The sequence below is a fragment of the Rhinolophus sinicus genome, chromosome 11, assembly GCF_057876585.1.
Source record: "Rhinolophus sinicus isolate RSI-liver-muscle chromosome 11, RSI-T2T, whole genome shotgun sequence".
Taxonomy (NCBI): Eukaryota; Metazoa; Chordata; class Mammalia; order Chiroptera; family Rhinolophidae; genus Rhinolophus; species Rhinolophus sinicus.
The window spans coordinates 8,023,271-8,040,324 of NC_142511.1; the positions used below are offsets into that span (position 1 = coordinate 8,023,271).

At 49.7% G+C, this 17,054-nt stretch overlaps 1 protein-coding gene across 2 annotated transcripts in view; it reads right to left on the minus strand.

Moving 5' to 3' along the window:
- Positions 1–17,054, minus strand: part of ASTN1 (astrotactin 1) — a 290,620-nt gene that overhangs the window by 16,391 nt on the left and 257,175 nt on the right. For both annotated transcript variants that reach the window (XM_019728300.3, XM_019728222.3), the window contains exons 17-21: positions 16,164–16,432; positions 12,045–12,178; positions 8,248–8,399; positions 7,096–7,231; positions 837–937 (exon numbers count right to left, since the gene is read on the minus strand). In XM_019728300.3, the coding sequence (XP_019583859.3) occupies positions 837–937; positions 7,096–7,231; positions 8,248–8,399; positions 12,045–12,178; positions 16,164–16,432 (792 nt within the window). The remainder of the gene's footprint in view (positions 1–836; positions 938–7,095; positions 7,232–8,247; positions 8,400–12,044; positions 12,179–16,163; positions 16,433–17,054) is intronic.

Here is a 17,054-nt window from a genome sequence, read left to right on the forward strand (position 1 = left end):
CCGTTGAAACGTGCACAACCTAAACTTCCAGCATCAGTCAGAGTCTCTGTTAAGGTGTGAAGACTATCGGGTCAGTTCTACTGAATAGGTATTAGTGGTGGATCAGGTCATTTTGATTCATGCCAGAGCCCTGAAGTGGTACCCAGAATTGCTAAATTCTGGTTGTGGAGGGGATGTGATAAGCCCCTGAATGGGGGACGATGTTAAGACAAGAAAGCATCATTAGGAAAGGGCCCCAAGAAGTGTGCTGTTTTGTGCAGTGGACGCTGACTGAAGACAAACTCTTCCTAACTGACAAGGGCTGATCTGGTGCACGGAAGAGGGACAACCGTTTCCCAAAGAACTGGTCCATAATAAGTCCAAAAAGTGTAGGAAAAGGATTTTGACAGACCTTTGTCAAGGGATGGAATGGTGTAGCAATCAATTTCAAATCTGTAGCTTTTCCATGCTTTAATTCATATACATAGAAATATGCAAAGAGTAAGACAGCCAATCGGCATCCTGAGGACAGAGGTCATGGGGATTTCAGCACAGACTGAGCACCTGGTGTCACACCATGTGTGTCTGGGGCCTTCTTCAGCATCTCCTACTGGCTCCGTGACTTCCGGACTGTGCGGAATAATGGGACATGGTGAGGAATTCCACCAGAGGCAGAGGTGGAAGAGCAGGAAGAGTATTCCCGGAAAGGTGACGCTCCTCGGCTGGGCCTTGAATTCTCAGTTCAAGGCCCCCTTTGCCATTGAACTTCCTTTCGACCCTCTTGCTCCCTCTTTTGTCACGGCAAGGGGAGGCCCCTGGGGCACCCCCTGCAGACCGGCGGCCTCAGTGCCCCTTACCTTGGGCTTTCACATCATCCACCACAGGGCAAGGGGTCTTCACGATCACGTCACTTGGTCTGGAGCGTCGTCCTGTGTTGTCCACTCCCCACAGGGTGAACCTGGCAGGGAGGGGAGGGTATTGTTATCAGAGAGAGCAGGAGGGCCTGCTGACAGCCGAGCTTTGCCTGGATGGCGGGAGGGGCTGCTGGCTGCTGTCATGACCCTGCAGCGCTCTTACTGCCACCACCCAGGTCACAAGGTGTGTAGGCGAGAGCCTCTCACTGCTTCTCGGTAGATCTAGGGTTGTAATTTGCTGCTTTGGGTTATGAGTTGGTGGAAAGCATCAAGGCATAGAGCACTGGTTCTCAAAGTGGGGTCCGCAGACCGGCAGCGTCAGCACCACCTGGGAACTGGACAGCCATGAGAATTCTCATGTCCCACCCAGACCTACTGAGTCAGACCCTAGAGACGGGGACCAGAAATCTATGCTACCGTGTTTCCCCGAAAATAAGACTTACCCTGAAAATAAGCCCCAGTTAAGATCGTTAGCCAGATGGATGCATTTAGTACATCATGACGATGTTCCAGAAGATGACACGACTGTATTTGAATAAATGTAGATTGTTGTACATGCAAAAAATAAGACATCCCCTGAAAATACACCCTAATGCATCTTTTGGAGCAAAAATTAATATAAGACCCGGTCTTATTTTCGGGGAAATACGATATAAGACCCGGTCTTATTTTCGGGGAAATACGGTATCACAAGCCTTCCAGGTGATTCCGATGCCAGTTACATTCTGACAACCGCTGAGCTGAGGGCAGGAGTTTGTATCTATGGAAACAGATGGTCAGGAGTTGGGTCTGAAGCCCCCGCTCCTGCCACGTGGAGTTAACTCCTCTGAGCTTTATTTTCCATCATCTGTGAAATGGGTATGATAATGGAAGTGCTTGGCGGTCACTGTGAAGATGAAATGAGATAATGCAGCAAAGGACCTGGAGCCCAGTGACGTCACATAAACCATATTAATCCCGTTCTGTCCTGTCTTGTGCTCTGTTGACACTTTTACACAGAGGACTGAGGACAATTTTCCTCTTTCAAATTAGAAGCGAGTGAAACAGCCAGAGGTGAGGGGCCTTTAGGTGCTGGAGGCTGGGGTTCTATTCCCTACATGCAGCTCTTTCTGACCCACCAAGATGCTACCCACCGTGGACCAGGAGTCCAGAGTGGAAACGTGCCACCGAGTGATGTGACAATGAAAGTGATTCTAACAGTCCCCCCCGCCCACCCCTAGGAGGAGGGTGAAGACTGAACGTATAATTTCCCTCTTGGGTGATGGAGCTGGATGGAGAGGCAAAAGAGTAACTCCAGATTCTACTCTCAGAGAGGGATTTGAATATGACCATGACCATGACCCCTGGTGTCCGTATGTCGGGCCTCTAACACTAACCCGGTGAGTCTAAAGCAGATCCTTAATGCCACCTTTCTCGTCCCTTTCTCTTTTGCTGGGTCGCCATGGGAAGCTGTAGTTATTGGCAACTCTGAACTTTCTTTCCTCTGGGCAGAACTATAGGGAGGAAGAGAGATGTGGGGGGTAGAGTGGCCCAGGTAGAGACAGCTGAGTCGGCGAGGCAGAACAGTGATGGAAATCGCCTAACGATTCTGTTAGCAGAGTAAAGACAACCTTGCATCTACCACTCCCTCCCCACAGAGAAGCCCAGGGAACGGTCAGTGTAAGAGCCGTGTGAGTCCCCGCCCTCTGCTCTCCTTAAGTCCTCATGCTGGCGCCATGGACACCTCACACAGGCAGGCTCCATCCCCTTGGGAACCTTGGTCTTCGAAGGTGCAGACCACACCTGTGGACTCCGGCAGGACCGCGCACCCCCTTGCTGTTAGTCAGATCGGGACCAGGGGACTAGGTGCTCAGCTCCGTCTCATCCGCACGGGTAGCTCAGTCCGTCCCGCTGACCTTGGCCTTGCGTCCTGAACCTTAGTTTAGATCTACAGCCGGGCCTCGTACTAAACCCCACCCTGACCCTGATCCCAAACCCACGGACTGCCTCCCTTCTCTCTCAACGTCCCTCTCCGCCTGTGTCTGAGTGGGCTGCCTGAACCGCTAGCAATGGTGGCCACGGAAAATTTCCATCATGTGGTCCCAGATCATCTGATTGGCCTCTTGGTGCTGTGTCTAGAATTGTGACTGAGGCCACCAAACCCGAAGCTGGTGCATCCCATCAGTCCTGTCTGGCACCTGCTGTTCCCGTGTCCTTTTCCATGACCCGGGTCTCAACTCCGTCCTTTGCCCTCCTGCTCCAGACCATCTTGAGCCATGGTTCTCAGGGATGGGCCCAGAGATAGCACAGCCCTCTAGGGTCTGGGTGAGCCCCCTTCTCTCTCTGCAGACCCTACCAAAAGGGACCCTGATGTATGGAAGTCCATCTCCCCACCCAGAGGTGGGCCTCTTCATCTTGGTTGCAGACTCTGCCCTGGCTCCACTTCCGGTGGTCAGTTCTTATCAGAGTCAGGAGTTAGGAAGCCCTTTCTCTCCCAGCTGCTAGCAAGAGCCTGCTCCTGGGCTCCAGTTCTCAGCGTTGGGCCCTTCCTTCCCACCCCCACCACTGTGGCTGAGCCACACTCCTCAGCCCCGGCCCTGGTTCTGGTGGCTGAGATCCAGCCTGCCTGGTGCCCCAGCCTCTGTCGGATGGCTGGGCTTTGACTTTTCCTGTCCACCTTCCAGGGTCTTGAGCGTGGCCTTGGAACTCCAGGTGAGGGCTGGAGTCTTGCTACCTGCCCTACACAGTCTATGGCTAGAATCCAGCCACCTTTTGTAACCCACCATTATTTAACCTTGGGTCCTTAATTTCCATGGACTGTGATGGGAAAAGTCTAAGCCTGAGGTACCAAATTGGCTGTCACATGGATCCCCTCTCTCCATGCCTGGGGTGGTGTTACTTCTCACCACACCACACCTTCTCCCACTCCTTCAGTCAGCCTTGATTTGTGTTCTAGCTAAACTCTAAGGTCCTGCTAAACACTACAGAAGTGAAAATGCCGGTGCTTAAATTAATTCCCACATTACGCTGGTGGGGTAATTAGTATAAAATCGAGGGTGCTAGGCCTTACTATTTTTAATAGCAAAGCAAGTTATTAGGAAATGCTTCCCACAACCTATTAAAAAAAAAAAAACTTATTGAGGGCTTATGGACAAATATGAGTGTCCCACAACCTTCTAAGTAGAGGGAACACTTGACCTAAGAGCCATTCCTCAGCGATCTCAGTGCCCTGGGTCCTCAAGTGACAGGGAAGAAGTTGCCAGCTTATCTTCAGCATGAGAACCCGGGGAGCACTTGACACATTTTCCTGGAGAAGCGCCGCATGGCGTCATTCAGGAAGGCCTGCTCCGTCTATCGTTAGCATCGTCCTGGCCACCAATGGACACTCGCAGGGCGGTAAGAGGGTTCGCGGGAACTACTGGACCGCAGAGGGAAGCCCTCTCCCCACCCGGAGGGCCAATGTGTAGGGATAGTCACTGCCTTGCCCAAAGCTTCTGGTCCTTTCCACCAGTGTGTGGCTCAGATTGCTCTGCCTGTCATTAGAGAGCTAGTGGGGACACTGATATTGTGTGTGTGTGTCTGAGAGAGAGAGAGAGAGAGAGAGAGAGAGAGAGAGAATCAGCAGAGTCTGGCCCTGGCTCCAGGGCCAGGTCTTAAAGGCCTGAAACCTGATAAGTATGGAGTTGGGCCTCCTTCAAGGGCTGACCGCCCTTGCTGTTTTCACCCTCTCCCCTCCAGGTGTGGCCGTTTCCACTGACCACTCCACATCTGCCCCCTTCTGAATTACCTGTCTGCTGTCGCATGCCCCCAAAGGCAGGGGCTCCCCTGTGAACACATGCCATGATGAAGGGGTAGTGAGCAAGAAGGCCGGAGAGTCACTTCCCCACTCTGGCCTCCGTTTCCTCGTCTCTAAAGTGAGGATGTTGGACCAGATGCTTTAGGATACTTTTCAGCCAGGGCTTCTTAACCGCTTTTGTACCGTGGACCCTTCTCAAGATAATGGTTTTTAAATGCATTAATAAAATGCATAGGATGACAAAGTCAGCCAGCTGTGCTGAAATGCAGCTCTACTTCTGTGGACCGCGGGTGAAGAGCCAGCTCTGTGCTTTAATGTGAGGTCCTAAGATCACGCTGCTAGATCCTTCCAGGACCCTGGAGTGGCTGGGGCGTGAGATACAGTGTGTGACGGAAATGCAAACCCTGACTCAGTTCTTTACCACCTGCCACACCCCAGACAACCAGCTCTATGATTCTGGGGAAGTTACTCAGTGTTGCTGAACCTCAGTTTGTTCAACTATAAAATGGGAACAATAAGCTTAATCTCACAGGGTCAGGGAGGGCTCCCAGAGGCACCCATGTGTAGTAAGCACTCCATAAGAAGGTTGTCTTCCTCTGTTTTATAGATAAAAAAACTGAGTTGCAGTAACTAAGTGCCCCGCTTCCAATCACGGAGTGGTTAGAAACAAACCAGGCTTGGGGCCCATGTGTTCTCAACAATTAATCCAGGGCCCCTCTCACGTGATCCTCTGCAGAGGGGTGTCTCTCCCAGGCCCGCAGCGCCACCTAGCGGACGTTGGCTGTTTTTCTCCCACAGCCCCATAGGTTATCTCTAACTTTTTCAGTAATCAATGTTGACAGAAAGTTCGTGTTTTACAAGACCTTAGAGAGCAAGTTCCCAAGAATGTCAGGGTGGGAGAAGGTATCAGCCTCAGGTCTCTGATCTGAGGACACGTAGCCAGATCAGGCCAACATGCCCCCGGGGGCTCTCAGGGTGGGTCAGGGCTTGCTCCTCCTAACACCCCTAAGCCAGCATCCTGCTCACAGGAACTTTGCAATTCCTCCTTAACAGCTGTGGTTTAGTGTCAGGACAGGAATCGCGGAGCCCTTATTATACACGATCATTCCTGTTTCGCTGAGCTGGAGGCATTTTACAGCAGGTTAAGTGGCCCACACTCTGAAACCTGTGTTCATTTTGTCTCTGCTTCCTCATGAAGGTGTTGGCCACAGCTGCCGACTAGCAGGTGAGCTAATGAGAATCATAAATAGGCTGACTTTCCTTTTTCCTGGTAGTATCCTTGATGTCACTCCATATTTTCCAATGCCTCCAGAGCGTCGCTTGTCTTCATGCATTTTACTTTCATCTGCATGCCCCCTGACTTACACTTCTCTTTCCTATATTGGAGATATTCAGCCCGAGTATCAAAGTTCACCTTGCAATCAGTGTCACTCACGTTTCTAGTGCTTTTCATCTTTGAACTGTCGAAACAGAAATGATTTATTCTGGAGACCTCGACTCTAGTCTCGTGACCTCATCTGTAAACCGTGAAATGTTTTTCATACCGATGGGGTCAAAAGATCCCCAAACTACATGACTATGGATTCTGTCTTAGCCACCAGGTTTTCCTCTCCTGACTTTGAGTCCATCATTAGCTCTCCTCTTGGCGTATGTCTGCTTCACAAATATATCACAATGATTCGCAGAGCACAGGGAGGGGTGGGAAAGAGCTCCCAGAGAGAATAGGGCTGTTCCAAGTGCCGTGACATGGGAGTTCACTCTATTTTCTTTGAAGAAAAATGCTGACATCTCTAACCTCTATCAACTATATATTTTAATGCTACCGGAGCTAACTTTCTAAAGCCGAGTTCTTGGTATTCTATAACTTCCTCCAAAAAAATTGAACAGTCTCCTGACTTACAGCATTCACTCTATTTTCCAACTCTCACTTTCTTCTATGCCCATTTACTCACCATCTGCTTCCGCGTGATGGACTACTTTGCTACTCACCTTTCATGACGCCTCACATTTGCCCTTGCTGTTTCCTTAGCCCGGTGTGCCTTTTCCAACATGACTCTACCTACTGAAGTTCTACACAACCCAGTTCAGATGTCGTCTAGCGTTAGAATTCATTGCTCCTTTCTTTTTTCTTCTGCATGTTCCTTGCTCTCCTATCTACTAGCATTTATTTAATTCTGCCTGATGACAAAGTTAGCTGTTTATTTCCCCTCTATGGTACAAACTCTCTGAAGGATGGGGCTATGCTATCTCTCTTGCTCCTCTCTCTCCAGTCCCTAGAAGGTTCTGTATCATGCTGATCGGGACGAGATTTGAGAGACTCACCATATTTTTGCAAGTCTCTAAAGAAACGCAAGTAGCAAAAAGGAACCAGCTAAAAAGCCCTGGGGTGGTCGGGGTAAGGAATAACTCGCAGTATGAGTCACTCACATGTAGATGGTGTCGGGTTCCAGGCAGCGTATGATTAGAGAGATGGTGGTCAGCTGCTTGTCTGGCACCTGGGAGGGCATGGCGCAGGGAGACTTGGCTCCAGAGAGGATGTCATCCACAAAGCTCAGCACCGTTTCTGCCCAGAGGGGAAGGAATGGAAAAGGCATGAGGAACTGTGACGGCCAAGACACGAGGAGATGGGCTCCACTGAGCGAGAACTCAACACGGAAGCTGCTTGGTCCCCCGTCTTCTTAAATTCCAAGCAAAGAAAGGACTCTTACAAGAAATGGTCTTTTGTGACTGTGTCATAGTTAACTAATCCATTTAGAGCAATTTGTCCATAGTTCAGAAACTAAGGCAAGACGGACACATGCAAGCTTTTTTATGAAATGCCTTTGGCACTGGCAGAGAACAGCTGTTTTGGCCAATGGTCATTGCCAGGCTTTCCCGGAACCTTCCAAGGAAAAGGCCTTGGAAGAAGCAGTAGACAGCTCTCCATGCCTGAGGGCAGCACATATACCTCCAGGCCTCAGGGGGAGTTTCACCAGGGGGTATTTACCCCAAATTAGACTGTGGGTGCCACCATCCAACTGGTGACCACACTCATGCGTAAGTTTTACGGAGGATTTACGTTGAAATTTCCTATGTGTAGACAATGGAATACGAAGGTACAGAACATTTTCCGTGGGCTATTTCCTCTCCTTCAAGACTTTCTTTTTCTCACTGGACCTAGCAAAAGCAGAGTTTGCTTTAGGACAAGACATGGGGTAAGCGAATCTGTTTGCACATGCTTTAGCCTGGAGGGGCACATTCGCAAAGTGATCTTTTTTTCTATAATCATGGCAGCGGTTAGCACAGAATTGTTTCCTAATTGTGGGCTAAGAGAACTAGTGTACTGTATTGTTATTACTTCTGAGTGTGCCTAGAGGCAGTGAAATGGACACCTCTTTTAGAAACAAAAAGAAAAACAAAATCAAAACAAGACTCTGTTAGATGCCCACCACACAAAAACTCTTAAATGGACAAGATGACTTCTGCTTCTCCGCGTGGCCCTGGACTCCGGGGCCCTGGAGCAAAGCCAGGAGGCAGGACAGTTTTCTTTGCTTTTTACCACCTGGCTCAAGATGAGCTCAGGAAGTGGGAGATGCTCACCTGTCTCCACTTTGGAGTGGTCCATCCTGTCAGTGACCTTTTCTTGACGGATCAGGTAATCTACAATCTGCACTCCAATCGGAGGTTCTGAGTGTCCCCACTCCAGGACCACAAGAGTGCTGCTGGGCTCGTGAGCCGTGGACAGTCTCAGCCTGAGTGCAGACAGGAAGAAGCATGAAACGGGGACCCAGCTGAGGCCCGCACTAGGCTTCTGATACCACCACTGGCCCCCTTCGCCTTTGTTACACAGAGAACGCTTCTTTCTCACCTTTTTCTTAACCAACCATTACAATGATCTATTTGAGGGCCTCTTTCCCTAGAGAGTAACGGTTTCTGAAGAGCCTTGAAATCTTTTTTTTTTTTTATTCATCTAAGTGTCTGTTACAGATTAGGAGCTCAACATATGCTTGTAGTTAAATAGGTGAGTCAAAGATGAATGAATGCCTGCATCTCACAGGGTCAGTAGATAGGGCTTTTGCAGTACTCCTTTATAGGGCTTGAAAATAGAGTTTCTGGATTTGATCTTGAAAGATAAGAGAATGTGTCTATGATGTTCATACCTAGGCCAGTTGAAGGTGATGTCTAGGAGAGCCCTGCATGAACGAGGTCATGGTCAGCTCAGTTTCCATAGCATTACGCCTCCTGGCAGGGTAATGGGATCTCCAGCTGGCAGAACCCTGGCCTCCCCTCTTGCTATGGGTACTAATGTATCTTCTGCCCCAGGCCTTCTGTTGGTTGGGCCTTAGAACAGGCTCAGTTTTAAGGTACTGCCCATAGGGGGTTTACTGTGCTAGAGAAAGTTGGCCACATGTCAAATTATCCTCAGGGTGATATCCTCTGTCTACAAACCCAGGTTCCGATTTCAGGTTCTGCCTTTGCTCTTGGGTTTCTATGAATATCCTGATTTCCTGATTCCAGTCTTGCCTTGCTTTTCCCAATTCATAGTTTCCTCCTTCTGTGCAAATTGTCCATTTTGACCACTCTTTTTGCCTTGCCATCTCATACCTCTTCATACATTGCAGAGACACTCAATAACCATTACTGACATCCACTGGTAGGGATCTCCTAATGGTCCAAGTGGTTTCAATTTGCTGCCTTGCTCTGACTGTATGCGTGTGTCTCAGGTTTCTCACTTGCTTCCAATTCCGTTTCTTCCTAGACCACTGGCTTCTGGGATTTTTCCCAGTTCCCGCTCACTCCAGCCTTCTTCCCTCACATGCATCCCTGACGTTCATCCCACACCCTTGCTTCCCCTATCGCATGACCACCCATAATCCTGGCTCCCTAGCCTCCCTCAGCTCACAGATGCCTGTCACTGGTCCCAGGGATCACTGGGCAAGGTCCCGTGGATGTATGACACCAAAGCAATGTTCAATTTCAATTCCACAAATATTTATTAAGCACCCATTACTTATAAGAATGTGCTTGGTGAGTGCTGAAGCTGCCGCATTGCACTGCCAGCTCCAGCTTTCTTTTATGGCGTGGTCAATAGACAAAAGGACAATTATGCATGTGATTATAATAATGTGTGATAAGAACTTTAACAAGAAATCATGGGAGGCTGTGGGAGCAATAGCAAGGAATTCAACTAGTGGGGAAATAATGCAAAACACATGCTCTTGAGTGGCTTACTGTGAAGAAGTGCATAGTTTGCATATGACATGAAAGATGGACTCGACCCAAAACAGTGCGGATATTGACAAATTCATTAATTAGAGTCATATGCAGAGTGCTATTTTGAAGGAAAAGTATTAGGAAGCTTAAGCAAGTAACGGAGCCTTTCTGAGAACTCAGATTCTGTGAAAATATGGACGAAGGCGGGGCTCTACAGAGAAACAGAAGTGCGTATGATTTACACGGACCTATGTAAAACTACAGTGCATTTCTGTCTCCAACTACCAGTAAAAATTCAAGAACCTAAGGGCTGCGGCTGAAGGAAGTGATTCCAGTAACAAGTGAAGTCCCTGATAGATGTCCCTGTTTATGAAAATGCAGCCCCATCTGATCTCTAGCTATGACATTTAGTAAATGCAGGTTTAGAAATGCAATCAGCCCCGGAACATTCATGACTAGCTCTTGTGTCCACCTGATAACTGTTTGGTGGCTTCAGTGTTACATGTCAAAGGTACGTGTCTTAGTTGGTGACTCAGTCTAGAAGCACCCTCTTCGCACAGTGGCTCACTTTCTACCACAAGAAATGGCTTTTACGCATAGCGAGCTCGCTTGTCTTTGGACTCAAGACGTCCAAGTCTTGGCTATGAAGAGCAAGAAACCAATGGCTGGTGTATCTAAAACTACCTGCATAGAGAAGACCTTAGATAAGAGGAGACGTTAGCTTGTAATGACATTCTACTGTGTTCTGCTCTTTCTCAGTTGTCTTCCTGCTCAGTCCCGGCCCTTTCAATGCCCCCTGCGTGTCCATGTAACAGGCCAGAGGGTGGTGTTCACCGAGACCAGCCTCCCTGTTGTTCCTCTTGCCATCCTGCTCCTGCATCCTCAGTCCTCCAGGTTCCGAGGGTCTAGATACTCATGTCAGGCTCTCTTTGCCTTACCAAGCCATGGGGTCCTGTTCTTCTAGCTTGTCCTACCAGCACTCTTTATTAGACATGGAATCTCTGTGCTTCACTCCAATGGCAGACACCATATTATAGGCTCAAAGGGGTTCCCGCCTTGGGCCCTAGCCCGTCAGGATTTACAAGAGTTCAGCCAGTTCTGTTCAGCGTTCCCCTGAGGGGAGGGACAATGGACACGTTCCTTCTCAGCCATCTTTGTAGCACTGCTCTGTCCACCCCTCAAATGCAGATACCCACTAATGTCCATCCCTGGTCCTCCGCTCTCCCCAGTTGATACTAATTCTGGAGCATCCTTTCTCGGAACTGGGGTTCTGTTTCTTGTTTCTCTGGGTTTGATTTAAATCTTCTTATCGCTAGTGTTTACTTTTTCACAGAGCTGCCAACCATCTTTCCCTCTGACCACTGACCATCACTACAGGACTGCCCTACTATAACTCCAAGGCAGGTCCAAACAGAGCTGCCTCAGACTTGCTTGTTTTTTTTGATGCTTCTTTTCTTAATTGTGGTTTATTCATCTCCCCAGCCACCCAGGTCATAAGTCTTAAGTCCATTCTCAACTTCTCCTTCCTCCACACGCCCACAGTCAGCCACACGGCCCTGTCAGTTCTGCCCAAAGTCATCTCTCAGTTGTATCCTGTCATTCCTATAATGGCTAATGTCATGGCCTCTTAGCCGTGGCTCTGCTTCCGGCTCTACGACCTTGGAAAATTATTCAGTCCATCTGAATCCATCTCCTTGTCTATTACGAGGGTGGGGATAAGAGTACCTGACTTCCCCACACACAGTGCCTGACATCCACAGAGTGGGTTGCTGGCTCCGTTAGGGTCTCATGACAGTTCTGACATCCTCCATTGCAACAGCTCTTTTACCCCTCATCTTCTGGCCATTCTATCCTACTTTCTCGACCTTCAAGGAGAAATTCAAGAGGCACCTCCATCACGAAGCCTTCACCGTTCCCCAAATTCAGACTTGGTCATTCCCTGCCCCCACTTTCTTTCACTGTCTCCTATAACTTATCAAACTATCCCTTCTCCTCTTCCAATGTGTGCCCCTGCCTGCTCTAGAAGACTGTAATCTCCCTGAAGGCAGGAACCGCATCTTCTTTGTCTTTCTGTTCCCCGGTACCCAGCCTATAGCTTTGTGAAGAGTAGACCCTCTACAATGTGTGTCTGTAGCATCATGTGGAGGCCTGCGTGCAACAGGCAGGTGGAGAGGGACGCGTACACGGGCTGTGGGAGAGGCGCACAGGTGGGCAGGCCATCGGCGCCGAAAGCAGTGGAGTCGCAGCGACACCAGTCCTCGATGACATCGCCGGTCCCTGAGCACCACAGAGAGCTCATGGTGGCCTCCTGCAAGAGCTGCAAGACAAGGCAGAGAAAAGAGTGAGTGTCCGGGGGCTCTGCTTGGCCCTAAGTCCCTTCCAGCCAGTAGGCTGTAGGGCCACGTCACCATTTTGTGATCTGAGATTCCTACCCCAGGAGATTGTGTCTGGGAGGCCTGGGCCTCCTAGGACCTCTAGGGCCTGCCTCATATTAGCATAGCAGTTCATCTGGATGGTTGAGACATTGGAAGTATCTTACTCCACTTCTCACCTCCCTCCTGTTCCTCCCATCATTCCACACGTGGGGCTCTAGCAACCTCAACCTCTGTACCATACAGTCGGGGCCTACCTTTACCACTCTTCCCTCTGCCCAGAGGCACGTAGCCCTGTCTCAACCGCCTGTCTGTGCTTCCTTTTCTGCCCTCTTCAGCCTGGCCCAGTGTTTCCTCTGCATTCCGTCAGCAGGCCCTGTAGCTCACTCTTTACCCAGGCGACTCTAGCTCTGCCAATCACTGCCATATGACCTTGAGCAAATTATATAAACTCAGCTTCCTCAGTGGTAAATGGGATGAAAATAGTACTGTCCTCATAGTTGTGGTGACGACTAAATAAACTAAGGTATGCCAAAGGGCACAGCATAGTACCTAGGCTATGCACACTTCAGTCACGTATCAATAGTGCACATTAGTCATCAGGAAATGCCAGCAGTTATTATTATCTTTGGATGACAGGGCTGGGTCTCATATGGAAGCCTCTAAATACCACAGAGCCTAGAACAGCTCTTTACATGCAGTGGTTTCACAGTAGAAATTCACGATAAATAAAAGGACAAAAGGATAAAATTAGACCAGTGAGGGAACAGAACTTATGATGGCGCAACTCCCTGGTGACTAAGTAGATCCTGCAGGGACCCCTCAGTGGGGCACTGCTGCCTCAACCCCAGCCCAGGGTGGGCCAAGGGTGACACCAGCCACAGGGCACATGGCCTGGCTGGCCAGGCTGGCCGAGGTCAGAGCTTCCTCTCTGGGGCAACTCAACACCTGTAGCATCGACTTTCCCTATGATTCCCTTCTCTCTGTCCCACTGTCACCACACCTGCACTTAGTTGGTAAATTAGACAAATGAAACAGCTACCCCGGAAAAACTTAGGCCAAAAAATTCAAGGAGAGAGAGGGAAAGAGCGAGAGAAGAAGAGGGAGAGGGACGGAGGGAGGGAGGAAAGGAAGGAAGGAAGGAGGGAGGGGGAGAGAGAGAGAGAAAGAGAGAGAGAGAGAGAGAGAGAGAGAGAGAGAGAGAGAGAGAGAGAGAGAGAACCGTACAAAAATCAAAATGTCCAAGCCCAAAGCCAGTATCCTACATTTCATTCTTTCAGAACTTAACATGGACCATTTTAGGTCACAATAGTCGTAATAAGTGTTCATACCCCCTCAGACTGGGAGCCTCCAGGGAGTGGGGACCAATTCTTGATTATCACTATGCTTTGTGCAGACTTTCAGAATTCACAGGGCCTTTTTAGGTGCTAACACGTTGGTTTGAGCTCCATGATAAACCGCTGTTGTGATTTACAGTGGAGGACACTTAGCGTCAAAGAGGTTAGTTACTTGCTCAGGGTCACAGGCCAGGGAGTGGGGCGGCATCAGAACGCGAGCCCAGCGTGACTGATGGGACACCTCAGGCTTCTTCCAGCAAGTTCTCTTAATTAACGCTGTGTCCATCAGCTCCCAGCATGAAGCACAGGGCATAGTCAGTTGGGGCCCACTTTATGCTTTTGCCTGATGGAAGCAAATTCAAATCAAAAGATGTATTTAAAAAAAAAAAAAAAACACTTGGAAAAAGAGGATAAATTCTAGATGTTTGTGGCCCTTTGGTGATGGAATAGATGTTAGAGAATAGCAATAATAACAACATCAAAACGTCTGGGAAGCATCCCTGGTCTTCAATTTGGGCAACTTGGTAGAAAACCACGCCATTCACGGGTTTAGGATGGAAGATGAGTTCAGCTTTGCTGGGTTTGAGCTCCCTGGTTAGTTATGTTAAACCCAACTTGTTTCTAGATTGGAATCACAGACGAGACTGAAACATGGCATCGGAGATTATCTAGTCCAACAGAAGGAGAACAATAAGGCCACAAGAGGTTGTAAAACTGGCCCAAAGCTATACCAGCGAGGCAGAGACAAGCGTGCACACAGAGTTATAAATGCCATGACCCCTCTACTTTCTCTTTGCTCCTTCACTCATCTCCATTCTTTGGGAGAAAGGGCAAAATTAGAAGGAGAAGCAGAGGAGCAGAGATAATGGCAGAGACAGGATATGTCTAAGGAGGAAGAGTGAGAAGAAACATAACAGTGACGACTCCTTCTCAGGACACCTTGTCTGTGTGTTTAGAAATGAAAGGGTTCAAAATATAGCCAGAGGGAAGGTCTCTCCAACGCGTCTCTCAAGACCAGTGCAGGGAGTCATGGGAGGGCTGAGTCCGGCAAGTAGGGGATCTTAAAGGCGGCTGCCAAAAACAAAGGTCCTCTGCTTCCTCACAAGGCCCCTGCAGAAAGTGGGGACACCTTGTCCCCGTCCCCCTCCAAGCTCTTCTCTGTTCTGCAGCTTTGCATGCCCTCGCCAAAGGACGCTTCTGGGAGGGAGCTCCCTGACTCTGCCGTTTCCAGGCAAGGGCACAGCAGCTCTTGGGGTGTGAGCCGCAGCAGCCTCGGGTGCTCACAGAAGACGGAAGGGTAGGTCAGGGCAGGGCTGGGCCCTGAGTCACAGCCACTGCAGCTCTGGGTCTCCTTGGTGACCCAAGGCCCTACTTCTCCCCATCCTTGCTAGCCCCCCTCCAGTGGTCTCTTCTTTTCCATTCCTCTCTCCGTAGTCACTGCTGTTAGTTTGAAGAGTTTGTTGGCCAAAGGAACAATTTACCTTTTTGTTCCTGTGAAAAATCTTATTTTCAAACACTCAATGAAATATCTGTGGCAGAAGCGGATAAGGAGAGAAACACACACACACACACACACACACACACACACACACACACACAGGCAAAATCCCTCCTGTTGGATTAGGCACCGCCTATGAAACTGTGACACACCAGGTGTCCCTTAAAAGAGGAAGGAGAAAGCAATTATCACCCCACCTGGATGGGCACACGCCTCAGGCAGGCAAGCAGCTCACCGCTGTGACTCTAGCATGCCTCATCGGTCACCTTTGCCTATCGTTTCCGAAGTCCCACACCCTGAGCTTGCGTGTTTTTATTTTTATCATTGTTGTTGGCACTGTGTGTATTTTGAACCACTCTGTTCTTTACGTCCTTCAGGAGACCAGAGGGAGGAAATGAGCTAAATCACTGCCTCGGCCACATTTCTCCAGTTTCTCTTTTGTGGTCCCTTCATGTTCTCCTAGCACCTTTGGAAAGGGAGCGGCAGAAGGACAGGAGGGGTGGGTGGGAGGTGTCACGACTGGCAGCATAATGCAAGGAAGAAAGAGCTGCATGGACATGGCATTTTGTTCGTAGAGGCGGAGTGATGGGCCAAGCCTACCCGCTCCGGGCTAAGGTGGCTGCATCCTTCCCTGTGGGACCGATGCCTGGCAGGCTCCTCCTAGTCTAGCTGCAGCTGGTCCGGGCTTGGGATCAGTTACAGGAGCTGTTCCGCCCTCCACGCCAACAAGGGGAGGCAGCGCTGAGCCTCCTCCCACGGCGTGCCCCCGAGGCTTTCTGAATAATGACTTTGGTGACTGCAAATGCTATGACTCCCTATCTACCTTCTTCCTCCAGCCCTTGTTGCTGGAAGACCTGTACAAACGATGAGCTGTGGCTCCTGAGTCATCACCATGGGAGTTGTGAATGCATTGACTTGATTTAACATGCAACCATGCAAATCTAAGCAGATGAGGTGCCTGGATGAGCGAAACAAAAAGTGTCACTGTCCATATTGTCGCATGGAGCTCCACTGCACCCTGTCACCTCCTCAGGCCATTTGCAAACCCTATGTTGTTGCTGAGCTGCCCCGAGCCCCAAGTCCCAGGCCGCTTACCCTCTGGGTCTGGTTGTTGGTCACCAGCTCATAGATGGGGGCTGCTCTGGTCACCTCCAGCAGAACTGGCTCAGCAGGGGTGTCAGGGCTGGATGTCACGTGACACAAGGGGCAGGATGAGGGGCACCGTCCCTTGCTCTGGCACTCCATTCGGACTCCAGCCGCCATGCGCTTGGTGCCAGACTCTGACAGGCTGGCGATGTATTCTGGGAACGTCAGCACCTTGGGGTCTCTTTCCCGCTCCTCTGACTCGTCAGATGGGGAGTTGCCTGCCACATACAAAATAAAAAGGAACAGTGAGGGAAGCTGAAGAGCAAGGACTCCCCTGACCTCATGGCCTCTGAGTGCTGGAGTCAAATCCTTGAGGTCAGAAAGTGTCACCGAGCGGGTACGTATACGATTCTGTTGGGCCCCTCAATCTGGGGGACCCCATCTCCTAGGAACCCACAGCGTTGGAAATGGCCCTTCCAAACGTGAGAGCGGTCGGTGTGCCTTCTGAGAATCCTCAGCTCCACTCGCCATCTCAGGACGCTGCTGCAGTACCTATGCAGGACTCTGGGCACCACTGATAAGAATGAACAGTAGTAGCAGTGAGCACCCTATGGCTCAGTCCTGCATCCACAAATGGAGGTATCAGTAGCACCTACCTCTAGTGGTGGGTAATGAATAAACCGCAGGATGATTTTAAAGCACATCACACAGTGGCTAGCACGTGCTGAATCACCATCATAATATTAATAGTTTCAGTAAGATTTGCCGAGCCTGTGCTTACTAAGAAAGTGGTATCTGTTCAACCCTTATGCCAGCTCTCTGCATGGAGTTCTATCATTGCACCCATTTTAAAGATGGGAAAAGTGAGGCCAAGAGCCTCAAGGTCACACAGGTAGTATA